This window comes from Ranitomeya variabilis, chromosome 4, assembly GCF_051348905.1.
Source record: "Ranitomeya variabilis isolate aRanVar5 chromosome 4, aRanVar5.hap1, whole genome shotgun sequence".
In the NCBI taxonomy this organism is placed as follows: domain Eukaryota; kingdom Metazoa; phylum Chordata; class Amphibia; order Anura; family Dendrobatidae; genus Ranitomeya; species Ranitomeya variabilis.
In genome coordinates this window covers 772,004,641-772,030,841 of record NC_135235.1, presented here as the reverse complement: position 1 = coordinate 772,030,841, position 26,201 = coordinate 772,004,641, and the positions used below count along the sequence as shown (strand labels likewise).

General features: G+C 46.3%; 3 protein-coding genes across 3 annotated transcripts in view; 2 read left to right on the top strand and 1 right to left on the bottom strand.

The window, feature by feature from the left end:
* LOC143767134 (uncharacterized) overlaps nt 1–20,702 on the bottom strand; it is a 64,301-nt gene extending 43,599 nt beyond the window's left edge. Inside the window, exons 1-5 of the mRNA XM_077255158.1 lie at nt 20,649–20,702; nt 17,263–17,442; nt 17,056–17,179; nt 16,875–16,972; nt 16,586–16,676 (exon numbers count right to left, since the gene is read on the bottom strand). Coding sequence (XP_077111273.1) covers nt 16,586–16,676; nt 16,875–16,972; nt 17,056–17,179; nt 17,263–17,442; nt 20,649–20,702 — 547 coding nt within the window. The remainder of the gene's footprint in view (nt 1–16,585; nt 16,677–16,874; nt 16,973–17,055; nt 17,180–17,262; nt 17,443–20,648) is intronic.
* Nucleotides 1–26,201, top strand: part of LOC143766955 (oocyte zinc finger protein XlCOF8.4-like) — a 1,046,781-nt gene that overhangs the window by 939,024 nt on the left and 81,556 nt on the right. The window lies entirely within an intron of this gene.
* Nucleotides 20,766–26,201, top strand: part of LOC143767133 (uncharacterized) — an 86,026-nt gene continuing 80,590 nt past the window's right edge. Inside the window, exon 1 of the mRNA XM_077255157.1 lies at nt 20,766–21,156. Within this exon, the coding sequence (XP_077111272.1) occupies nt 20,766–21,156 (391 nt within the window). The remainder of the gene's footprint in view (nt 21,157–26,201) is intronic.

The window sequence follows — 26,201 nt, the reverse complement described above, 5'->3', positions numbered from 1 at the left end:
TCTTCACTGGTAACCAGGGTAAACATCGGGTTACTAAGCTCAGGGCTGCGCTTAGTAACCCGATGTTTACCCTGGTTACCAGCGTAAATGTAAAAAATAACAAACAGTACATACTCGCCTTCTGATGTCCGTCAGGTCCCTTGCCGTCTGCTTCCTGCTCTGAGTGCCGTACAGTGAGAGCACAGCACAGCAGTGACGTCACCGCTGCGCTCTGCTCTCACTGTACGGCACTCAGAGCAGGAAGCAGACGGCAAGGGACCTGACGGACATCAGAAGGCGAGTATGTACTGTTTGTTATTTTTTACATTTACGCTGGTAACCAAGGTAAACATCGGGTTATTAAGCGCAGCCCTGCGCTTAGTAACCCGATGTTTACCCTGGTTACCCGGGTGCTGCAGAGGGACTTCGGCATCGTTGAAGACAGTTTCAACGATGCCGAAGTCGTTCCCCTGATCGATGGTCGCTGGAGAGAGCTGTCTGTGTGACAGCTCCCCAGCGACCACACAACGACTTACCAACGATCACGGCCAGGTCATATCGCTGGTCGTGATCGTTGGTAAATCGCTATGTGAGACGGGGCCTTTAGTCATATTAGGGCTTCTGCATATGGTGTGCCCAATCTCATCTGGGATCTGTTCCTGCTGTCCAGCTGGAGTAATCTGCTCCCTACTTCAGCCAATTGGAAAGTACCACACCCTACTAAAGCTCAAAGCACATGGCCGGAATCTGCCAGAAACAGCGTTGTTCTCCTCTGGTTCAGTCCCTCAGCTTGCGGCTTGTGTATTTGTTCCCTGTTGTGACCGTGGCCCATTTAGTGACTACTCTTTTGTCTTCTGATTCTGTATTCTGTCCTTCTGGTTCTGACCCAGCTACCTGACTATTCTTCTTGCCATCTAATACCACGGAATAGCAGGTAACGCCATGGTCCAAGCCTAGGGGTCCCAGTGTAAGACCAGATCCATGTAATGGTGTTAAAGGGTAATGAGCAAGGCAATCCTTGGGATATGGAAAGCAGAGAAGATAGTGCCAAGCATGTTCATGGTGGAGATCTTTTGAGCTGCCAGTTGACCACGAACAGTGCTCCCAATACATTGTGTCTGCAAACTATTCCAGCTAGATCTGCAGTCAAACAGCTAAATGGCGCTCCTTCCCTTCTGAACACGGCCATGTGCCCAGAGAGTAGTGTACAATCGTATGTAGGGTATTGTGAGAAGTTGGAAAATAATTTGTAAGATCCATTTGTTTTCTATTATCCTTTGTGAATAATTCCAAAGTTATCACCACATAAAGTGACCACATCAGATTGTAAAAATGGGGCCGGATTAAGAACACAAAACTGGCTGCGGGAAGAGGATAAATCAGAGGATTCTGGACACTACTGTAATCAGAAACTGACTATAGACAATAACATCTACTGAAATGCTCAAACTGAACAGTCTCCATCAGTAATAAATGAGGAGCTAGTGGTGAAACCTCTCTGGGGGAATTAGAGCACGGGGCTCTGTGACTTCACAATCTAAACTATCGGAAGCTCCAATATTTTCTGTCAGATGAGTTTCAAGAAGAAATATTACACATTTATAGAGAACTGTGTATAATAGTGCGGAGCGGAGATGTCTTAAAGGGAACCTGTCAGCAGGATTGTGCTCAGTGACTACAGACACTGTCAGGTCGGTGCCGTTATACTGATTACACCGATACCTGGTGATGAAATCAGTCTTGTGGTTGTTGTTTAGTCTGTGTTTGTAGTTTTCAGTTAATGAGATTCTCCTGCTCTGGGGAGGGGCTTTATGTGGTGCTCTGGGCGGGGTTTTATGTAGTGCTCTGGGGCGGGGCTGTGGGCAGGGCTATGTGGGGCTGTGGGCAGGGCTTTGTGTGGTGCTCTGGGGTGGGGCTGTGGGTGGGGCTTTGTGGTGCTGATTACATATTCATCTGTATTGGCTTATGACAGGTCGCTGATCCCTCACTGACCTGCCCCCATTTTTACATAATGCATATAATAGTGTTGATATTATTGTTGATAATGCCTATAATATTGTGGCTATTGTGAGGCTTAGAAAAAAAATTACATCCAGCAAAATGTCACCGGTGATGGCGGCACCTGCATAGTCTATAAGTAAGAGATAGATGTTACTGGACAGGCACCGCTGGTGACATTTTGCTGGATGTAATTTTTTTGTCTAAGCCTCCCAATAGCCACAATATTATAGGCATTATCAACAATAATATCAACACTATTATATGCATTATGTAAAAATGGGGGGCAGGTCAGTGAGGGATCAGCGACCTGTCATAAGCCAATACAGATGAATATGTAATTAGAGCCCAACAAAGCCCCACCCACAGTCCCATCCTAAGCCCCGCCCCAGAGCACAAGGATCTCATTAACTGAAAACTACAAGGATTACACAACAGTAAACCAGAGTTGCATTCATTTATGGTGGACCATTGGAGCTACTATGAATCCTGACCAGAAGATTAGAGAAAATAATATTGCTCCCCATTTCTGGAGAGATTGTGCAGTAATCTGAATTTCTTAGGATAAAAAACAAAGTAATTTATGAGGTGGAGTGAATCCATGAAACCAGGGCTGGAGCCAACACATCTCCTGCAGGCGGGAATAAATGTATATTACAGCCATCAGCCACGCACAGCTCAGAGATATATCATGGCACCGGTGTGATGGGTTTATGTAGATTATCACAATCCTCCTGGAAGTTAGTCGGTTTTAATACAAAGTGAAAAGTCAGGATAAAGGGAAACTCTGTTATTGTCCAGAAATTCACACTTGGCCTCACTGCACATTTAATGCTGTCGATCATAAAAGTGAAGTTTGGCCAGAAAGACTGGACCTGGTCTTGTAGGGACCATATGATCACATTCAGCAGCACAGAAGGGAGAGAAGGGAGATTCATCCGATAAGATCTCAGGGGTCTAGGAAGCCAACAGCATCATTACCCTCCGCTTTCTCTTACAGGCCCATCATCATATTTTTCTTCAAGTGATTTTCTATCTTGTCAGCACATTCTACGTACGCTGTCATTTGGCTTTATAGTTTACAGATCTGGGCAGGTAACGATCAGCATCTTCTAATGTGAAGGAGAGAATGGCTAATGAAATCAATTATTAAACCTTATATCAGTCAGTTCAGGTACGGTGTAACAAGATGGCGTCTGTGTCTTCAGACAACACCCTGGAAGGAATCCTTGGAATGAAGAAGCTAAGATACTGGACACCATATATGGAAGTGAAGTTGAAATGGACCTATCATAGACTGACACTGGCTGCTCAGAAGATTGTGTGACACCATTTCCTGTCTCTTTGTCTTGAGAATAAACTTCAGTTGTGTGCAAGCCTTTGCTGAGAAAGGAGTATACATCTAACTCTGTGTTAGGTGTGACTCTTTAAAGGGAACCGGTCACCCCCAAAATTGAATGTGAGCTAAGCCCTCCGGCATCAGGGGTTTAACTCCAGCATTCTGTAATGCATTCTGTATTGCTGTAGATAAGCCCCCGATGTATCCCGAAAGATGAGAAAAAGAGGTTAGATTATACTCACCCAGGGGTGGTCCCACTGCAGTCCGATCCAATGGGTGTCGCGGTCCGGTCCAGTGCCTTCCATCTTCTTACGATGACGTCCTCTTCTTGTCTTCACGCTGCGGGTCCAGCGCAGGCTTACTTTGTCTGCCCTGTGAGGGCAGAGCAAAGTACTGCAGTGCGCAGGCGCCGGGAAAGGTCAGAGAGCCCGACGCCTGCGCACTGCAGTACTTTGCTCTGCTCTCAACAGGGCAGACAAAGTACGCCTGCGCTGGAGCGTGAAGACAAGAAGAGGATGTCATCGTAAGAAGATGGGAGGCCCTGGCCCGGACCACAACGCCCATCGGATTGGACCACCCGCCCAGGTGAGTATAATCTAACCTCTTTTTCTCATCTTTCAGGATACATCGGCGGCTTATCCACAGCATTCCAGAATGCTGTAGATAAGCCCCTGATGCCGGTGGGCTTAGCTCACCCTCGATTTTGGGGGTGACAGGTTCCCTTTAAGCACGCACTTGGCCTATATTGTGTCAGGTACAAGCAATCATCTAGATCTTGCTTTAAGAGATCACCCTCACACTAATACCAGGGGGTAGGTGGATCCTCCAGGTTGTAAGTTATATAGAAAAGGGCTCTCCATGCCCAAAGTCATTTGAACAGTTTTGGGTGGAGGAGAATGTTGTGCTCTAGAGGTAAAATGGTGATCATGGTAATACGGCTGGACTACACCACCGATAAAGCAGCCACAGCCGGTGACTGAGAAGCTGTGACTTCTCTGCATTTAGTGGTTACTAGGGTTGAGCGAAACGGATCGAACAATTTCAAAAGTCGCCGACTTTTGGCAAAGTCGGGTTTCATGAAACCCGACCCGATCCCAGCGTGAGATCGGCCATGCGGTCGGCAATCTTCGTGCCAAAGTCACGCTTCATATGACGCGTTCAGCGCCATTTCTCAGCCAATGAAGGTGGACGCAGAGGGTGGGCAGCGTGATGACATAGGTCCTGGTCCCCACCATCTTAGAGAAGGGCATGGCAGTGATTGGCTTGCTTTCTGTGGCATCACAGGGGCTATAAAGGGGCATGCACGCCGACCGCCATCTTACTGCTGCTTATCTGAGCGTAGGGAGAAGTTGCTGTAGCTTCGTCTGAAGCAGGGATATTGTTATGGAGTGAAGATAAACCCCCAAACCGCTTGTGCTGTAGCGATTTCCACTGTCCAACACCACCTTTTCTTGGCAGGGACAGTGAAGGCTAGATTTCTGTGCATCAGCTCTGTAGCTTATAAGGCTCCCTGATAGCTGCATTGCTGTTTGTACGCCGCTGTGCAAACCAACTGCTTTTTTCAAAGCAAAAGTCCTGCTGCTCCATTCTGCACAGTTCTCTTGTTTCTTTGTCCACATTCTTGTGTGCAGCAGACCTTTTTATTGCTGCCGTTCTTGTCCTTTGATCATTGTAAGGAGATTGAAATTCTACTACAGCCCTTGTATTTTTAGTGGCATATCTGCCAGCCTCTTTCTGCCAATCAAACTGTGCAGTGTAATACAGTGGGCCTGATTTTTCTGCTGTCTCCCACACATAAAAAAGGGAGATTTATATTGCCAGTGAGTGCATCTGTGTCAGTCCTGTTAGTGGCATATCTGCCAGCCACTTTCTGACACTCAAACTGTGTAGTGTAATACTGTGGGCCTGATTTTCCCAGCAGTCTCCCACACCTATAAAGGGAGATTTAAATTCACAACAAGTTCACGTACACCTTCCACCTGGTTTTACAGTACCATATAACGGTTGTTTGTTTGGTTACATTTTTGCAAGAATGAGGAAGTCTGGTGGAAGAGGTCATGGCCGTGGGCGGTCATTACCAGCTGGTAATGATGGTAGTGGTGGTGGTCGTGAAGCATCAGGTGGTCGTGGGAAAAGCAATATAGCACCTAAGTCTTGAGTTGTTGAGCCAGCGTCATCGTCCGGCTACACAAGGCCTCGATCGCTCCCTTTTCTGGGAGTAGGAAAACCGCTTTTAAAGCCGGAGCAGCAGGAAAAAGTTTTGGCTTTCCTTGCTGACTCTGCCTCTAGCTCTTTCGCCTCCTCTTCGGAAAGTGCAAAATTTAAAACCAGCGCGTCGTCAGTGGATGCTCCCGGTCAGGAACAAGTCGCTTCCTTCTGTCCTTCACCCAGAACAACAGTGAAGGATGCGTCAGGCGACACAACTGGTTACTCCATGGAGCTCTTTACACATACCGTGCCTGGGTTAGAAAGGGAAATTATTTACAGGCCATGCCCATTACAAGATGAATCGGACATGGAGTGCACAGATGCACAGCCACAGCTAGATCATTATGCTGTTCCATTGACTCAGATCACAACATTGCCCTCGCAGTGTACTGAGCCAGAATCTGACCCTGATGAGACTATGGTGCCACGTCCCGAACGCTATAGCACCGGCTTACACGGTAACACAGAGGAAGGTGCACAGGACATAGAAGAGGAGGTGATAGATGACCCAGTTGTTGACCCCGATTGGCAGCCATTGGGGGAAGAGGGTGCCGCTGGCAGTAGGTCTGAAGCGGAGGAGGAGGAGCTACAGCAGGCATCAACATCGCAACAGCTTTCATCTGGCAGGCCCGTATCTGGCCAAAAACGTGTGTCAAAACCAAAAACATTTGTAGGACAGCGTGGCCATCCGGTTAAAGTAGCACAGTGTGCAATGCCTGAAAAGGTATTCAATAGTAGGAAGAGTGCAGTCTGGCAATTTTTTAAACCAAGATCCGAATGATCAGTGCAAAGTGATTTGTAAGAAATGCTCAAGGACCTTTAGCAGAGGTCAGAATGTCAAAAGTTTAAATACAACTTGCATGCTTGAACATTTAACCAGCATGCACTTGCAAGCCTGGACTAGCTACCAAACGTCCCGTAACGTTGTTGCACCCGCTCACAATGAAGCTAGTCAGCATTCCTTCTCTCACTGTAAGCCCACCGGTTAGGACACTACCAGCAGCAAATGTGGAGGTATCGTCGCAAGGCCAAAGCAGTCAGGGAATCAACAGGTTCTTGGTAGGAAACACTGTATGTAGGCTAACATCAAGAACACCATCACCAACCCTCTCTCAATCCGCCATGTCCACCACCACCACCACTGCTAGTTCCACCATATGCAGCTCTCCAGTCCAGCTCACCCTACAAGAGACTCTCATTAGGAAAAGGAAGTACTCATCCTCTCATCCACGTACACAGGGTTTGAACGCCCACATTGCTAGACTAATCTCGTTAGAGATGATGCCCTACCGGTTGGTTGAAAGCGAAGCTTTTAAAGCCCTGATGGCCTACGCAGTGCCACGCTATGACCTACCCAGTCGTCACTTCTTTGCGAGAAAAGCCATCCCAGCCCTCCACCAGCATGTCAAAGACCGCATTGTCCATGCACTCAGGCAATCTGTCAGTAGAAAGATGCACCTCACAACAGATGCATGGACCAGTAGGCATGGCCAGGGACGTTACGTGTCCATCACGGCACACTGGGTTAATGTGCTGGTTGCAGGGTCCACAGGGGACAGCCATATTGGGACAGTTCTGCCTAGCCCACGGTTTAGGAAACAGTTGTCTGTAGGCGTTCACCACCCCTCCTCCTCCTCCTCCTGCTCCAGCAGAAGTGAGAGCTCAACCACAGACCGCAGTCGCACGACCACTCCATCCGCAGCTGCCAGTGTTGCACACGGGGTGTCCCATTATGGAACAGCTAGTGGTAAGCGTCAGCAGGCTGTGTTGGAAATGAAGTGTTTGGGTGACAACAGACACACCGCGGAAGTTCTGGCCGAGTTCTTGCAGCAAGAAATTCAGTCATGGCTGGGCAGTGTACATCTTGAGGCAGGCAAGGTAGTCAGAGATAACGGAAGGAATTTTATGGCTGTCATAGCCCTTTCAGAACTGAAACACATACCTTGCCTGGCTCACACCTTGAACCTGGTGGTGCAGTGGTTCCTCAAAATTTATCCGGGGTTACCAGCCCTTATCCTGAAGGTGCGAAGACTTTGCTCGCACATCCGCCGTTCGCCCGTACACTCCAGCCGTATGCAGAACCATCAGCGATCGCTGAATCTTCCCCAGCACTGCCTAATCATCGACGTTGCAACAAGGTGGAACTCCACACTGCACATGCTTCAGAGGCTGTGCGAACAGAAGCATGCTGTAATTTATTTGTGGGAGGATACACATACAAGGGCAGGCAGTTGGATGGCAGACATGGAGTTGTCAGGTGTGCAGTGGTCGAAGCTACAAGACCTGTGTCAAGTCCTTCAGTGTTTTGAGGAATGCACACGCCTGGTTAGTGCAGAAGACGCCACTATAAGCATGAGCATCCCCCTAATGCGTCTGCTGATGCAAAGCTTGACGCACATAAAGGAGCAGGCGTCTGCAGCCGAGGACGAGGGAAGCCTTGATGACAGTCAGCCATTGTCTGCTCAGGGAAGTCTCCTGGACGACGTGGCGGACGAAGAGGAGGAGGACGAGGAAGATGATGGTGATGAATATTTATGGGAGGAGGAAGCTTCTCAGGGGGCAATAGAAACTGGTGGCATTGCAAGGTCAGGTACAGGGTTTTTGAGGGAGACAAGTGATGTTGATTTGCCAGAAAGTGCTCCTCAACCCAGCACAAGCAGTGAATTGACACCTGGGACATTAGCCCACATGGCAGATTATGCCTTGCGTATCCTAAAAAGGGACCCCCGCATTATCAAAATGATGACCGATGACGATTACTGGTTGGCCTGCCTCCTGGATCCACGCTATAAAGGGAAATTGCAAAATACCATGCCACATGAGAACCTTGAGCAAATATTGGCTACCAAACAAGCAACTCTTGTAGACCGCTTGGTTCAGGCATTCCCAGCACACAGCTGCGGTGATGGTTCTCACACTAGCTGCAGAGGGTAACATGGCAGAGGTGTTAGAGGTGCACAAATCAGAAGTGGCGTTGGACAGAGGGGTTTTATGACCAGGTTGTGGAGTGATTTCGCAATGACCGCAGACAGGACAGGTACTGCTGCATCAATTCAAAGTGACAGAAGACAACATTTGTCCAGTATGGTTACTAACTATCTTTCCTCCCTTATCGATGTTCTCCCTCACAGGTCATTCCCATTTGAATACTGGGCATCAAAAATAGACACCTGGCCTGAATTGGCAGAATATGCATTACAGGAGCTCGCTTGCCCTGCTTCTAGTGTGCTATCAGAAAGAGTCTTCAGTGCTGCTGGTTCAATACTGACCGAAAAAAGGACTCGTCTGGCTACCCAAAATGTTGATGTTCTAACCTTCATTAAAATTAACCAATCATGGATTTCTAATTATTTTGCCCCACCTTCCCCTGCTGACACCTAGCTTTCCTGTAAAAAGGTCTTGCTTTTGGACTTGTCTTACTGACTGCTCCAATTTCTCCATTTGCAGCTGCTGTATGTCCACCATAGGCCATTTTGACACCTCCCTAAATGGCCTGACTCCCCCCACGGGGCCATGGTCACCACTTTGCGCAAGCACCCGTCAGAGTGCCGTTTGCCTGGACAGGTGGGTGTGCCCACTGTTGGGTGACGGCACTGGCACAGGGTCCCTCATAGTACAATGAAGTGTCTCTGGTGGTGGTGGTGCACACCCAACGTCAGACACACCGTCGTAACATGAGGGGCCCTGGGCCAGTACCGCCGCCCACGAGAGAGTGTTCCCCCCCCAGCTCAAACAGTGCTCTACCACTTGCAAAATTACCTTTCACTGCTCCACCACTGTGTAGTCTGTGCTGTTAAATTCTTCAATGGCACTGCCAATACAAATTTGTTGACATGATTGTTGCTAGTTAAAATATTCAGGGGCCCTGGCCTCCATTTACACCAGTAAATACTTTGCGCCAACTACCACTGTCTGCAAGTCAGCAGAGGAGCCCACCCCTGTACCTAGGTATGCCGCCTGTTTATTTGTGAATTTGTTTTTTGCCAGACATTAACCTAACTTTATTATTTTGGCCTACTAACTGTGTCAGACACTCCTTACAGTTGTCCTCCACTGAACAAAGCTAGGCCGCCTGCGTACTCCTGTAACCGATTTTTAACTGCATTTTGCCTATTACTTTTTTGGCCCTACTAACTGTGTCTGCCCCTCGGTGCAATCGTCCTCTGCTGACCACACCAATGCTGCCTGTGTACCCCTGTAACCTATTTAAACCTGCATAGAGCCTACTTTTTTTATTTTAGGCCTAGTAAGTCTGTCTGCGGTCTCTCCTTGCAATCGCCCTCCGCTGACCACACCAATGCTGCCTGTGTACCCATGTAACCTATTTAAACCTGCATAGAGCCTACTTTTTTATTTTAGGCCTAGTAAGTCTGCGCCACTCCTTCCAATCGTCCTCCGCTGACCACACCAATGCTGCCTGTGTACCCCTGTAACCTATGTAAACCTGCATAGAGCCTACTTTTTTATTTTAGGCCTAGTAAGTCTGCGCCACTCCTTCCAATCGTCCTCCGCTGACCACACCAATGCTGCCTGTGTACCCTTGTAACCTATGTAAACCTGCATAGAGCCTACTTTTTTATTTTAGGCCTAGTAAGTCTGCGCCACTCCTTCCAATCGTCCTCCGCTGACCACACCAATGCTGCCTGTGTACCCCTGTAACCTATGTAAACCTGCATAGAGCCTACTTTTTTATTTTAGGCCTAGTAAGTCTGCGCCACTCCTTCCAATCGTCCTCCGCTGACCACACCAATGCTGCCTGTGTACCCCTGTAACCTATGTAAACCTGCATAGAGCCTACTTTTTTATTTTAGGCCTAGTAAGTCTGCGCCACTCCTTCCAATCGTCCTCCGCTGACCACACCAATGCTGCCTGTGTACCCCTGTAACCTATGTAAACCTGCATAGAGCCTACTTTTTTATTTTAGGCCTAGTAAGTCTGCGCCACTCCTTCCAATCGTCCTCCGCTGACCACACCAATGCTGCCTGTGTACCCCTGTAACCTATGTAAACCTGCATAGAGCCTACTTTTTTATTTTAGGCCTTGTAAGTCTGCGCCACTCCTTCCAATCGTCCTCCGCTGACCACACCAGTGCTGCCTGTGTACCCCTGTAACCATTTATAAACTGCATTGAGCCAACTTTTTTGTTTAACCCCTTCACCCCCGGAGCTTTTTCCGTTTTTCCGTTTTCGTTTTTCGCTCCCCTCCTTCCCAGAGCCATAACTTTTTTATTTTTCCGTCAATTTGGCCATGTGAGGGCTTGTTTTTTGCGGGACGAGTTGTACTTTTGAACGACATCATTGGTTTTAGCATGTCGTGTACTAGAAAACGGGAAAAAAATTCCAAGTGCAGTGAAATTGCAAAAAAAGTGCAATCCCACACTTGTTTTTTGCTTGCCTATTTTGCTAGGTTCACTAAATGCTAAAACTGACCTGCCATTATGATTCTCCAGGTCACTACGAGTTCATAGACACCTAACATGACTAGGTTATTTTTCACCTAAGTGGTGAAAAAAAATTCCAAACTTTGCAAAAAACAAAACAAAACAAAATTGCGCCATTTTCCGATACTCATAGCGTCTCCATTTTTCGTGATCTGGGGTCAGGTGAGGGCTTATTTTTTGCGTGCCGAGCTGGCGTTTTTAATGATAGCATTTTGGTGTAGATACGTTCTTTTGATCGCCCGTTATTGCATTTTAATGCAATGTCGTGGCGACCAAAAAAACGTAAATCTGGCGTTTCGAATTTTTTTCTCATTACGCCATTTAGCGATCAGGTTAATGCTTTTTTTTATTGATAGATCGGGCGATTCTGAACGCGGCGATACCAAATATGTGTAGGTTGGGTTTTTTTTTATTGATTTATTTTGATTGTGGCGAAAGTGTGGTGATTTAAACTTTTATATTTTTTTTATTTTTTTCACATTTTTAAAAACTTTTTTTTTACTTTTGCCATGCTTCTATAGCCTCCATGGGAGGCTAGAAGCAGGCACAGCCCGATCGGCTCTGCTATGCAGCAGTGATCATAAGATCGCTGCTACACAGCAGATTTGCAGGTGTGCTGTGAGCGCCGACCACAGGGGGGCGCTCACAGCCACCGGCAATCAGTAACCATAGAGGTCTCAAGGACCTCTATGGTTACAATGGAGGAGCATCGCCGACCCCCGATCATGTGACGGGGTCGGCGATGCGCTCATATCCGGCCGCACGTCCGGATGCGGTAGTTAAATGCCGCTGTCTGCGTTTGACAGCGGCATTTAACTAGTTAATAGGCGCGCGCAGATCGCGATTCTGCTCGCGCCTATTGCGGGCACATGTCAGCTGTTCAAAACAGCTGACATGTCCCGGCTTTGATGTGCGCTCACCGCCGGAGCGCACATCAAAGCGGGGGTCCCGACATGTGACGTACTATACCGTCACATGTCGGGAAGGGGTTAAGGCCTACTACCTGTGTCTGTCTGCGCCACTCAATACAGCTGTCCTCCTCTGAAAAAAGCGGAGCTTCAATTGTCAGGTTTTCAGCCTATAGGAATTTGAAAACTGCGTTGGGGCCTACTAACGGTGTCTGCCGCTCCTTGGTGTTGTCCTCCACTGAACAAAGCTGAGCTTCAATGTTCAGGCTTTCGGCCTATATCAAAAATTAAACTGCCTTTGGCCTACTAGTTGGGTTGGGCCTACTAATAGTGTCTGCCGCTCCTTGGTGTTGTCCTCCACTGAACAAAGCTGAGCTTCAATCTTCAGGCTTTCGGCCTATATTTTTAATATGAAACTGCATTTGGGACGCTAGTTTGGTTGGGCCTACTAACGGTGTCTGCCGCTCCTTGGTGTTGTCCTCCACTGAACAAAGCTGAGCTTCAATCTTCAGGCTTTCGGCCTATATCAAAAATTAAACTGCCTTTGGCCTACTAGTTGGGTTGGGCCTACTAACGGTGTCTGCCGCTCCTTGGTGTTGTCCTCCACTGAACAAAGCTGAGCTTCAATCTTCAGGCTTTCGGCCTATATTTTTAATATGAAACTGCATTTGGGACGCTAGTTTGGTTGGGCCTACTAACGGTGTCTGCCGCTCCTTGGTGTTGTCCTCCACTGAACAAAGCTGAGCTTCAATCTTCAGGCTTTCGGCCTATATTTTTAATATGAAACTGCATTTGGGACGCTAGTTTGGTTGGGCCTACTAACGGTGTCTGCCGCGCCTTGGTGTTCTCCTGTGCTTTTCTCCTGAGCTTCAATCTTCAGGCTTTCGGCCTGTATTTTGAATTTTAAACTGCATTTGGCCTACTAGTTTGGTTGGGCCTACTAACGGTGTCTGCCGCTCCTTGGTGTTCTCCTGGTTTTTTTTACCTGAGCTTAAATCTTCAGGCTTTCAGCCTATAGGGAATTTTAAACTGCATTTGGGCTACTACTTTGGTTGGGCCCTAGTAACGATGTCTGCCACTCCTTGCTTGTCTCCTCCACTGAATAAAGCTGAGCTTCAATCTTCAGGCTTTCGGCCTACAGCGAATTTTAAACTGCATTTGGGCTACTTGTTTGGTTGGGCCCTAGTAACGATGTCTGCTGCTCCTTGGTGTTCTCCTCCACTGAATATAGCTGAGCTTCAATCTTCAGGCTTTCGGCCTATATCAGATATTTAACTGCTTTGGGGCTACTAGTTTGGTTGGGCCCTACTAACGGTGTCTGCCTCTCCTTGGTGTTTTCCAGGTTTCTTTTCTTGAGCTTCAATCTTCAGGCTTTCGGCCTATATTATTAATATGAAACTGCATTTGGGATACTAGTTTGGTTGGGCCCTACTAACGGTGTCTGCCACTCCTTGGTGTTCTCCTCCACTGAACAGAGCTGAGCTTCAATTTTCAGGCTTTCAGGCTATATCAGATATTAAACTGCGTTTGGCCTACTAGTTTGGTTGGGCCTACTAACGGTGTATGCCGCTCCTTGGTGTTCTCCTCCACTGAACAAAGCTGAGCTTCAATCTTCAGGCTTTCGGCCTATATCAGATATTTAACTGCATTGGGGCTACTAGTTTGGTTGGGGCCTACAAACGGTGTCTGCCGCTCCTTGGTGTTCTCCTGTTTTTTTTTCCTGAGGTTCAATCTTCTGGCTTTCGGCCTATATTTTTAATATGAAACTGCATCTGGGATACTAGTTTGGTTGGGGCCTACTAACTGTGTCTGCCGCTCTTTGGTGTTCTCCTCCACTGAACAAAGCAGTGCCGCCTGTTTACTCCTGTTACCAATTTTGAACTTTACTTGGCTCACTTTATTATTTGGGCCTACTAACTGTGTCTGCCTCTCATTACAGTTGTCCTCCACTGAACAAAGCAATGCCGCCTGGTTAGTCCTGTTACCAATTTTGAACTGCATTTAGCCTAGTTACTTATTTGGGCCTACTCACTATGTCAGCCTCTCATTGCATGAATGAATAATAACTTGGCACTCGACAGTTCTTTTTGCAAGATGAAAAATAACTTTTTTGTTTATTGGTGCAACCAGTTCAGTAATTGATGATTAAACGTTTTCGGTCACAAGACCTTCATCAGAAACATCATATATGAAACTGGAAGCTGATACGTCCAGGTCCAGGGAACGCTGTGAAGCCGGTGTGTCCGGAAGACAGCGTCTTCCGGACACACCGGCTTCACAGCGTTCCCTGGACCTGGACGTATCAGCGCCAGTTCTCTACAGTGGGGCTCCCGCCTCCCCAGTGCGCCCTATCTAACACACCTCCCAGGATTCTCCAGGTCTGATCGCCCGGTAACACTTGTGCGCAGGCCACTTGGGCCTATACATTGTGCTGCCCTGCTTCCAGTTTCATATATGATGTTTCTGATGAAGGTCTTGTGACCGAAAACGTTTAATCATCAATTACTGAACTGGTTGCACCAATAAACGAAAAAGTTATTTTTCATCTTGCAAAAAGAACTGTCGAGTGCCAAGTTATTATTCATTCATTGATGGGTTGGAAACCTTACTTGAGCACCACCCAGGAGCCTCGAGTGCCATGTGTAATTTGTATATCAGCCTCTCATTACAGTTGTCCTCCACTGAACAAAGCAATGCCGCCTGTTTAGTCCTGTTACCAATTTTGAACTGCATTTAGCCCACTTTATTATTTGGGCCTATATCTGTGTTTCCTCCGCATCCTGCCCATTGCCCAGCCAGTGCTAGATGAGTCTGCTGGTACATTGACCCAGACCACTACATTCCCCTTGCACGCTACACAGCTAGAATCTGACCCTGCTGAAAGTCAGGTTCCCCTTCACGCATACTATACCACCTTACATGGGGACAAAGAGGAAGGTGCAGATGAAAGTGCAGGTTCCTTCATCAGGTGGGGGGGCATACTCGTTGGTGACGTCACTAGCACAGGGCCCCTCATAGTACGCAAAAGTGTCTCCGCCGGTGGGAGGCGCCCCGCCGTGCAAACACACCGCCGTACTTTGAGGGGCCCTGTGACAGTGCCAATGCGAACAAGTGCCCCCCCCTGCTTGCTCAGGATCACAGCACTTGAAAAGTTGAAATACTTACCTCTCCCTGCTCCACCGCCGTGACGTAGTCTGCGTTTCCTGGGTCCACTAAAAACTTGAACCAGCCCTACCCCCCACAACTTTAGCCAAATGACCCCCAATTTCCAATGCCTAACTATTATTATAAGGTAAATTAAGATTGATTTGCCAGCAAGGTAGTCGTGGTAATGAATGATAATAAAAATTAACTTTTAATGATAATATTATTAAAAATCTAGTTTAAGACAAGAACAACAAACCGACATAAACAACTGGAAGACACCCAATAAACCCAATTAATTACTGGTAAGTATGGGCATAAATTATTGCTTAATCAAATCCTAATTATCCCTTGGAGGATAACTTGATCTATACTTGATTATCTCTAAGCAATATAAGAAAAGTGCTCTTTTTATCATGCTGATTCTCACTGAACCATGTGTAAATCATACCAGATGTCTACAAATAACTACAGATGTCCGATATCGCCCTGCACAGGCCTTGTGTATAATGCATCTGTAACACACTGCTAGGTATATAGCCGCATGATGATTTCAAAAAAAGCATCTATAAAAAGGACCGCAAGATGAATCTAAATAGGAAGGTTGCTTATTCCTTGTGAGGAAATCACCTTCTCCCCGAGTTGGCAGTTTATTTAATCCTCCCCTGATGATGAAAGGAAACGCGTCGGGAGGCCAGGGGGTTAACAATTACCTCGAGTTGAGGACCGGTCTGGTGGGTTGAAAGTTTGATGGTGTGCACGTCCATCCCCCATCTACGGACAAACAGAGGAATTGTATGGAGCATCTCTCAAGACCGGGAGAGTCTGTTTAACATAAGAACCGGGTGAGATTGTTCCTTTTTATAGATGCTTTTTTTGAAATCATCATGCGGCTATATACCTAGCAGTGTGTTACAGATGCATTATACACAAGGCCTGTGCAGGGCGATATCGGACATCTGTAGTTATTTGTAGACATCTGGTATGATTTACACATGGTTCAGTGAGAATCAGCATGATAAAAAGAGCACTTTTCTTATATTGCTTAGAGATAATCAAGTATAGATCAAGTTATCCTCCAAGGGATAATTAGGATTTGATTAAGCAATAATTTATGCCCATACTTACCAGTAATTAATTGGGTTTATTGGGTGTCTTCCAGTTGTTTATGTCGGTTTGTTGTTCTTGTCTTAAACTAGATTTTTAATAATATTATCATTAAAAGTTAATTTTTATTATCATTCATTACCACGACTACCTTGCTGGCAAATCAATATTTTGGATTGGTAGAATTATTCAGTATTTAAATTAAGATTGACAAGCTTCAGTAACAAGAATGGATGTTTTTGCCATTAAAATGGGCACTGTAGGTGTTTTCCTGGCCTCCACTCACTGCCGACTATGCTTCCCCATTGACTTGCATTGGGTTTCGTGTTTCGGTCGATCCACGACTTTTCACGATAGTCGGCCGATTTCACTCGACTCGACTTTTGATAAAGTCGTGTTTTGCGAAACCCGACTCGATGTTAAAAAAGTAAAAGTCGCTCAACCCTAGTGGTTACTACTCACTTGGGAAGTCATATGTAGGAATCTCCTCTTTACACCGCTCATCGCCCCTCACATATGTCTCTGTAGTATTAATATGGGTCAGATCTTCACCCTGAAACAAATATTGTAAAAGTCACCGACAGATGGAGAAGTCACATCTATGATCAGCTCTAATCCTGCCATCTCCACCGTTCTCATTACACAAGTATAAAACATATAATACTGGTGGATAAAACAAGACTGAGCACAAGACCTTCACCGGCGTCTACACATCATAGGGGAGATCTGCTGACACCTTCTCTCCATCTACCTGATGATCCTGAGGAGCACTGGGATCTTCTTGGTTACAGTCCTGTGGAAGAAGAGGACGGGGACATCTCTCTGGTGTTGTCCTCTTACTGGATAGATCTGGAGGAAACACATACAGGGAGTGAATTCATTCTTTACATACAGATAATTATAGGCCGTGTGTATTTAGTCCTGTCTATTACCTGGAGATGTGAGGGGCTGGGGAACCTCCATTATGACGTTCTTGTACAGATCTTTGTGTCCTTCTAAATACTCCCACTCCTCCATGGAGAAATAGACAGCGACATCCTGACACCTTATAGGAACCTGACACATACAATGATACCGTCATCCCCCCGATCCCTTCATAGTGTTACTGTATAATGTCCCAGCATTCCCAGCAGTGTCACCTCTCCAGTCAGCAGCTCAATCATCTTGTAGGTGAGTTCTAGGATCTTCTGGTCATTGATGTCCTCACGGATCAGGGGGTGAGGTGGAGGCCCCGTGATTGGGCTCAGGGGTCTTCCCCATCCCTCAGACACAGGGTCCTGACAGCGATCACTAGAGGTCTTCTTCACCACTGTGTAATCCTGGTAATGGAGAGACACATTAATAAATCTCACTACAGACATTTCCAGAGTCCTCACCTCTCCAGTTCTGTCCATCTGTTATTCCCATAGATAAGAATGATGTAATGTGACGTCATCAGAATCTCTCACCTCTCCAGTAAGCCGAAAGAGGATCTCTAGGGTGAGGTCTAATATCCTCTCCGCCATCTTGTCTCTGTCCATATCCATCTTTGATGGGTAGATCAGGACTCTTTTGTTGAAGATCTTCACTGAGAGGATCCGATATTGTAGAGACCTGAATGAGAAGAAGAGCCGATGGAACATCATAAAAAACCTGTAATAATACAATTACTGGAGATAATAAAGGAAACATTAAAAGATTTATTATTTTACAGCATTTAGTTTTATTCTTTACATCTACTAATATATAGTGATGAGCGAATATACTTGTTGCTTGGGTTTTCCCGAGCCTGCTCCGGTGATCTCTGAGTATTTGTTAGTGTTCGGAGATAGTTTTCATCGCCTCAGCTGAATGATTTACAGCTATTCGCCAGCTTGATTACATGTGCAGATTCCCTAGCAACCAGGCAACCCCCACATGTACTAAGTCTGGCTATTAGCTGTAAATCGTTCAGCTGAGGCGATGTAAACTATATCTCCAAACACTAACAAATACTAGGTAATCATCTGAGCGTGCTCGGGAAAAGCAGAGCAAAGAGTATACTCGCTCATCATTACTAATAAATGCTATATATTTAGGCCACAGACAACAAGCAGTTTCTTCCTCGGAGTCGGCAGCTGAATACGTTTCTCATAGACTCATCTTCCATAACGCTAATTCTCGTCTCATTTACCGACATATATTCATTACACACGGCATGAGAAATAACTACTTTATGATGAGGACAACATGTAATAACCCAGGTAACCGGTTGTTACAGCGATGTTGCCTTCCTATCGGGGAGGGCGATATCATGCTTGGAAGCAAGGAGGATTCTCTTTACCTGGTAAGCACCTACATTCAACACATTCTGAATCCATAGGAAGAAAAAAATGCGTATTATGAACACTTTAGTAAAACTGATCTTTATTTGTAATAAGAAATAGAGGATTCAGTCCTCATAACATACATAAAAAGACAAAAAGAAAAAAACAAAACAAACACACGACTGGTAACCATATATGTGTCAGTGGTGAGCCAACAGAAAATATATAAATGGCACCCTTCAGAGTATGTATAATTCTAGAAAAAATCTGGACCTAAGCAAACATATATTTAATATAGAAAATAGCCAAGCAAAAGTACTGGGATGCAGGTAGTGAGAAACCACAAATCCACCTTGCACCTAAACAGATCGAATCCGTTATGATACGGATTAATAAATACCAGTACACAAAGTAACGGCAATTAAACAATAGTGTAGGCCAGATATTAGTAAGAAGTACCTTACCCACACACTCTGGAAGATGGTGCCACGACCCCTACGCGCGTTTCGGCAGCGTGCCTTCGTCAGGGGGAGACTCCCCCTGACGAAGGCACGCTGCCGAAACGCGCGTAGGGGTCGTGGCACCATCTTCCAGAGTGTGTGGGTAAGGTACTTCTTACTAATATCTGGCCTACACTATTGTTTAATTGCCGTTACTTTGTGTACTGGTATTTATTAATCCGTATCATAACGGATTCGATCTGTTTAGGTGCAAGGTGGATTTGTGGTTTCTCACTACCTGCATCCCAGTACTTTTGCTTGGCTATTTTCTATATTAAATATATGTTTGCTTAGGTCCAGATTTTTTCTAGAATTATACATACTCTGAAGGGTGCCATTTATATATTTTCTGTTGGCTCACCACTGACACATATATGGTTACCAGTCGTGTGTTTGTTTTGTTTTTTTCTTTTTGTCTTTTTATGTATGTTATGAGGACTGAATCCTCTATTTCTTATTACAAATAAAGATCAGTTTTACTAAAGTGTTCATAATACGCATTTTTTTCTTCCTATGAGTTCAAGTATATGGCGTTGAACATGTATATATTGTCCGCTACCATAGACGCTGCAGGTATTTGCCATTAATGGCCTATAGACATGTGATGTATGCAGTCTATCTTGACAAAGGTAATTTATTGGTTTTCTACATTCTGAATCCAGACCAGGAGTGGGAACTCTGAACCCAGATTCAGGGGAGCTTCTCCAGGTTTATGTATTCTGTTCTGGAGGAGGAGTTAGTTGTTTGTTTAGAGACACTGAAGAGTGAGGACTGAGAGCGGGCAGTGGGGATGAGCAGGCACGTGTGAGCTGCAGCCCCAGGAAAAGGAACAGAACCCGAAGGGTTGGATTGTAGTGGAGCTTAAGAGGAAAGGAGCACAGTGCAAGAGGAAGGGGCTCAGAGGAGAACAGCGACTGGACACCCTCAGAGTCAGAGCGCAGAAACCGGGCACCGGGAGCCCGAGCTCGTGTTGTTCTCCAGGAAGCATGACAGAACCAGAGGGCATAGGACTGTACGTTATTTGCCCACACCAAGTCTGAGGTGAAGCAGTAACCTGAAGAACCTGGGTCATGATAGAGACCCTATAAAAAGGCTCACATTGCCCACCATGCAGGCAACTGTCTCAGGACAAGAGAGAGAGGGTACCTTGCCAGCAAACTACAAGCAGCGGGGACCTCGCCAACTAGCGCTAGTAGGAAAGGCTTACGGTCCTAACCTGGGAGAGGGATCCCTATTGCCTCCAAGCCAGCCAGACCACAGCTACACCTGTTGCCGGTATCCTGGACTGAGGTCTGCTACCATCAGTAAACCAGGTAAAGACTGCAAACCTGTGTCCTCATTCCTTATTATATCATCCACCACACCATCTGTGCCATACACCTTGGGATCCCTGAGGACCCCGCTTCACCTGTGGGAAGTGTCACCATCTTGCTGCAGTAATATCACCCCAGAGGACCCCTTTAAGCAGCATCTGTTACCCTTGACCTAGAACCACAGGTGGTGTCACAAACACAAACTTTATTTCCAATTCCCTTAAAAGACCTTTCCCCATCAGCTTGAGCGCCCAGGGCCACGGACCAAGTCGCAGACACCGTGACATCCCCTTTAAATGCAACCGGACCGGTACCAAGAACCACACGGCCCTGGCGGGCGACACATTTTTGGCATCACGAACAGGATGGACTGACCCTAAGAATTGGGTTATGTGTGCCTAAGAGACTGTGCTTAACTGTGAGATACCGCCAAAACCATCGCCATTACAGCACCATATGGCGTGCAGGAGGAGTGGGGCATGTTATCGTGGGCGGAGCCTGGAAGAACGGCCCGGAAATTATTGCGCCCCTCACAGATACTATTATGTTTGGGAAATATGCCCATCAACAAAAGAGGTTCCGCCTCCTAGTCTCTGATGGCAGGAAGAGAAGGAGAAGAAACTGCCCACGGTGGGAGGCGGAGCAGGAACAACAGGAAGACGCCGAGAAGAACCTGGTTGGCAAGATGGTGAGTGGAGGTCACCTGGAGGAGGGGGAGAAAGCCCGCAGCTGCCCCAGCCAATGGGAGGAAGAAGAGGATCGGCTGTCACCAATGAACCCAGAGGTTCTCAGCGCGGAACTGGAAGAGCTGTGCTGTCAGCTCTGGCAGTCCTTGTTCTGCGCAGCCGCAAACGCATGGGAGCAGCAGTGGAGCCAGCTTCCGGGATCTGAGCCTGCAGTGGAGGGGTCCGGCACCGGAGACGATGTGTCGGCAGGTAAGAAGACCGACCCTGCCCCAGTAGCCATCGACACCCTGATAGGGCCCGTAGATGCCGCGCCACCCTCATCACCCAGCCGGGTGTGCAGACTGATTGAGTGGGGGCGGCCCTGGTGAGACAGTACATACCGCCGAAGCCCTGCTGCAGCCGACGAGGGAGGCCCAGTATGTGCACGGAGAATGGGTGACCTTCTGGTGGAAGCACTCCAGCACCAACTTGACTGGGTTCCCCCGGGGAGGCCCAGGCTGAGGGAGAACACCTGAAGGTCGTCAGTCAGAGAGAGTACTGTCGGCATAGCTCCCAACCATCCCTCATTCTGCGGGACTGTCCTGATTTTCAGGCTTTGCCCCGCAGTCCCGCACGGGACTCTGCTTCTCCAGCAGACAGCAGGAGAAGCAGCCGACACACCCCCTTGCATGAGGCCACGCCCCTTCCCCTGCAGTCTGTTTTTCTTCCAGTGTGCGCGGTACAGCTCAGAGGGGGAGAGAGAGGGGACATTTTTGAGGTATGTGTCACGGAGGGGGGGTTGTGCAGGGGCGTAATTACCATGGGTGCAGCGGTCGCCGCTGCGACCAGGCCCGGTGGGTCAGGGGCCCGGAAGGTCCGAGGCACCTGACACCATGTTGCAGTGCAGGAGATTTCTCCCTCACGGCAACAGTCAGAGGTGTATCTAGGGGGAGGGGGCAGCCAGGGCATGTGAGAGATAGGAAGCAGCTCCAGTCAGCACGGTGAGACAGCTTCTCCTGCTCTGCAGCCCCGGGACAGAAGGCAAGTGAAGGGGGGAGGTGCGGGACAGCACAGAGCTGCTGTAGTCAGGAGAAGCTGAGGAGCTGCATGTTTATATCAGCCTCCCCTGTACCAGAGAGGAGAGTGTGAGATGTGTGTATGAGCTGGTATCGTGTGCGTGTGTGTGATCTGTAGTGTGTGATCTGTAGTGTGTGTGTGTGTGTGTGTGTGATCTGTAGTATGTGTGTGTGTGTGTTTGTGTGTGAGGCAGGGGCGTAACTACCACAGTCGCAGTGGTCGCCGCTGCGACTGGCCGGCCTGGCAGGTCAGCTGTGTATCCACCAGACTTCTGCACAACACAACTGAAGGTCCAAACCCCATTTATAAGGCACGAAATCCCACTTATTAAACCTGACAGGGCACACCTGTGAAGTGAAAACCATTCCCGGTGACTACCTCTTGAAGCTCATCAAGAGAATGCCAAGAGTGTGCAAAGCAGTCATCAAAGCAAAAAGTGGCTACTTTGAGGAACCTAGAATATAAGACATATTTTCAGTTGTTTCCCCTTTTTTTTATTCCACATGTGTTAATTCATAGTTTTGATGCCTTCAGTGTGAATGTACAATTGTCATAAAAATGTCATGAAAATACAGAAAAATCTTTGAATGAGAAGGTGTGTCCAAAGTTTTGGTCTGTACTGTACATCAGGGGCTTTGCAAATGCAACATGACGCCCACAGACCATTCCATCATAGTCTGCATTCCAAAACGCCACTTCTTCCCTTCCGAGCTCTGCCATGCACCCAAACAGTAGTTTTCTCCCACATATGGGGTATCAGCATACTCAGTACAAATTGCACATCAACTTTTGGGGTCCAATTTTTCCAGATACCCTTGGGAAAATACAAAATTGGGGCTAAAAGATCTTTTTGAGGAAAAAAAATGATTTTGTAATTTTCACTGCTCTACATTATAAACTTCTGGGAAGCACTTGGTGGTTCAAAGTGCTCACCACACATCTATATAAGTTCCTTAGGGGGTCTACTTTCCAAAATGGTGTCACTTGTGGGGGGTTTCATTGTTTACGCACATCAGGGGCTCTCTAAACGAGACATGGCATCCCATCTCAATTCCAGACAATTTTGCATTTAAAAGTCAAATAGCGCTCATTCCCTTCCGAGCTCTGCCATGCGCCCAAACAGTGGTTTACCCCCACATATGGGGTATCGGCATACTCAGGATAAATTGTACAACAAATTTTGGTGTCCAATTTCTCCTGTTACCCTTGGTAAAATAAAACAAATTGGATCAGAAGTAAATTTTTTGGGGAAAAAAGTTAAATGTTCATTTTTTTTTTTTTTTACCTTCCATAAATTTATGTGAAACAACTGAAGGGTTAATAAACTTCTTGAATGTGGTTTTGAGCACCTTGAGGGGTGCAGTTTTTAGAATGGTGTCACACTTGGGTTTTTTCTATCATATAGACCCCTCAAAGTGACTTCAAATGTGATGTGGTCCCTAAACAAAAATGGTGTTGTAAAAATGAGAAATTGCTGGTCAACTTTTAACCCTTATAACTCCCTAATAAAAAGATTTTTGGTTCCAAAACTCTGCTGATGTAAAGTAGACATGTGAGAAATGTTACTTATTAAGTATTTTGTGTGACATATCTCTGTGATTTAAGGGCATAAAAATTCAAAGTTGGAAAATTGTGAAATTTTCAAAATTTTCGCCTAATTTCCATTTTTTCACAAATAAACTAAAGTAATGTCAAGGAAATTTTACCACAGTCATGAAGTACAATATGTCACAAGAAAACAGTGTCAGAATCACTGGGATCCATTGAAGCATTCCAGAGTTGTTACCTCATAAAGGGACAGTGGTCAGAATTGTTAAAATTGGCCCGGTCATTAACATGCAAACCACCCTTGGGGGGGTAAAGGGGTTAAAGAACTTGTCTTACAGCAGGAGATATTCGTCACCAGGCGTGATGTAGAACCCCACCTATTAGAGGGACACCAGGACAGGGACCTCTACCCCGGAGACCGCGTTACTTACACCAGGCACTGGGGAGAAAAAGGGTGGTATACCCTGCACGTACACAAATATGCCCCAAAATCACCCAGGTCACCTGTGCAAGCGACCCAGTGCCACAGCCTGTAACCCCGTCTAAATCACCAGCAATGCTACCTGGCAAGGTAACCTCTGCACCTGCCCCCAGCAGAGCACAGACGAGCATGTGTTCTAAAGCTACTCAAACGGAAGTAGAACAAAATTCAAGGAGCACCTACACTGTGTGCAGAATTATTAGGCAAGTTGTATTTTAGAGGATTATTTTTATTATTGATCAACAACTATGTTCTCAATCAACCCAAAAGACTCATAAATATCAAAGCTTAATATTTTTGATAGTTGGAGTGTTTTTTTTTTTAGATTTGGCTATCTTAGGAGGATATCTGTCTGTGCAGGTAACTATTACTGTGCAGAATTATTAGGCAACTTAATAAAAACCAAATATATTCCCATCTCACTTGTTTATTTTCACCAGGTAAACCAATATAACTGCACAAAATTTAGAAATAAACATTTCAGACATGCAAAACCAAACCCCAAAAAATGAGTGACCAATATAGCCCCCTTTCTTTATGATGACACTAATAGCCTTCAATCCATAGATTCTGTCAGTTGCTTGATCTGTTTACGACCAACATTGCGTGCAGCAGCCACCACAGCCTCCAGACACTTTTCCGAGAGGTGGACTGTTTTCCCTCCCTGTAGATCTCACATTTTATGAGGGACCATAAAGGTTCTCTATGGGGTTCAGAACAGGTGAACAAGGGGGCCATGTCAGTATTTTTTCTTCCTTGAGACCTTTACTGGCCAGCCATGCTGTGGAGTAGTTGGAGGCATGTGATGGAGCATTGTCCTGCATGAAAATCATGTTTTTCTTGAACAATACCGACTTTTTCCTGTACCACTGCTTGAAAAAGTTGTCTTCCAGAAACTGGCAGTAGGTCTGGGAATTGAGCTTCACTCCATCCTCAACCCGAAAAGGTCCCACAAGTTCATCTTTGATGATCCCAGCCCATACCAGTCCCCCACCTCCACCTCGCTGGCGTCTGAGTCAGAGTGGAGCTCTCTGCCCTTTACTGATCCAGCCTCTGGCCCATCAAGAGTCACTCTCATTTCATCAGTCCATAAAACCTTTGAAAAGTCAGTCCTAAGATATTTCTTGGTCCAGCCTTCACATTTTATCTTATGTTTCTTGTTCAAAGGTGGTCGTTTTTCAGCCTTCCTTACCTTGGTCATGGCCCTGAGTATCGCACACCTTGTGCTTTTTGTTACTCTAGTAACGCTGCAGATCTGAAATATGGCAAAACTGGTGGCAAATTGTATCTTGTCAGCTTCACGCTTGATTTTCCTCAGTTCATGGTCAGTTACTTTGCACCTTTTTTTGCCCAAAACGCTTCTCGCGACCCTGAAACGCTTGATTGTTCGGTGATCACGGTTCAAAAGTTTGGCAATTTCAAGACTGCTGCATCCCTCGGCAAGACATCTCACAATTTTGGACTTTTCAGAGCCCGTCAAATCTCTCTTCTGACCCATTTTGCCAAAGGAAAGGAAGTTGCCTAATAATTAAGCACACCTTATATAGGGTTCTGATGTCATTAGATAACACCCCTCCTCATTACAGAGATGCACATCACCTGATTTACTTAATTGGTAGTTGGCTCTCAAGCCTGAACAGCTTGGAGTAGGACAACATGTATAAAAAGTATCATGTGATCAAAATACAACTTGCCGAATAATTCTGCCCACAGTGTAGACCCATCTTGAGCATTGATGAACTCTATGTTGTACCTGGCATACGTCCAAATGTGCAGGTACTACCATGGAAAAAGAAGAATTAAATCAGAAAAGATAATATGACTGTGGATTGTTGTGGACGTTTAACAGTTTGTTTAACCTGGAAAGGTTTCCGTTTAAAAGTTCAGTTGTTCATTTAAAGGACACTAGGATCATGGACGGTGAATGTTCCACAAACTGTCTTGTATATAGTTGGCGCCTCTTAAGGTGCTTCCTACTGGTTGTACAAAAGAAGTTTTAAAGGGACTGTTTCAAATGTTGCCTTAACTATTGATTCGTTTACAGAGACCTGAAGAACAACCCATTTGGCGTGGCTAAAGACAAGGGTCTGGAGATATGCCTTGTAGCCCGCCCAAGGCCTACGTTGGGGGTTAGCGAAAACGGGTCCCCCATATTGTTGCTACTGTTATGTTACTGATTGATGTGAATAATAATTGCACTTTACAATTT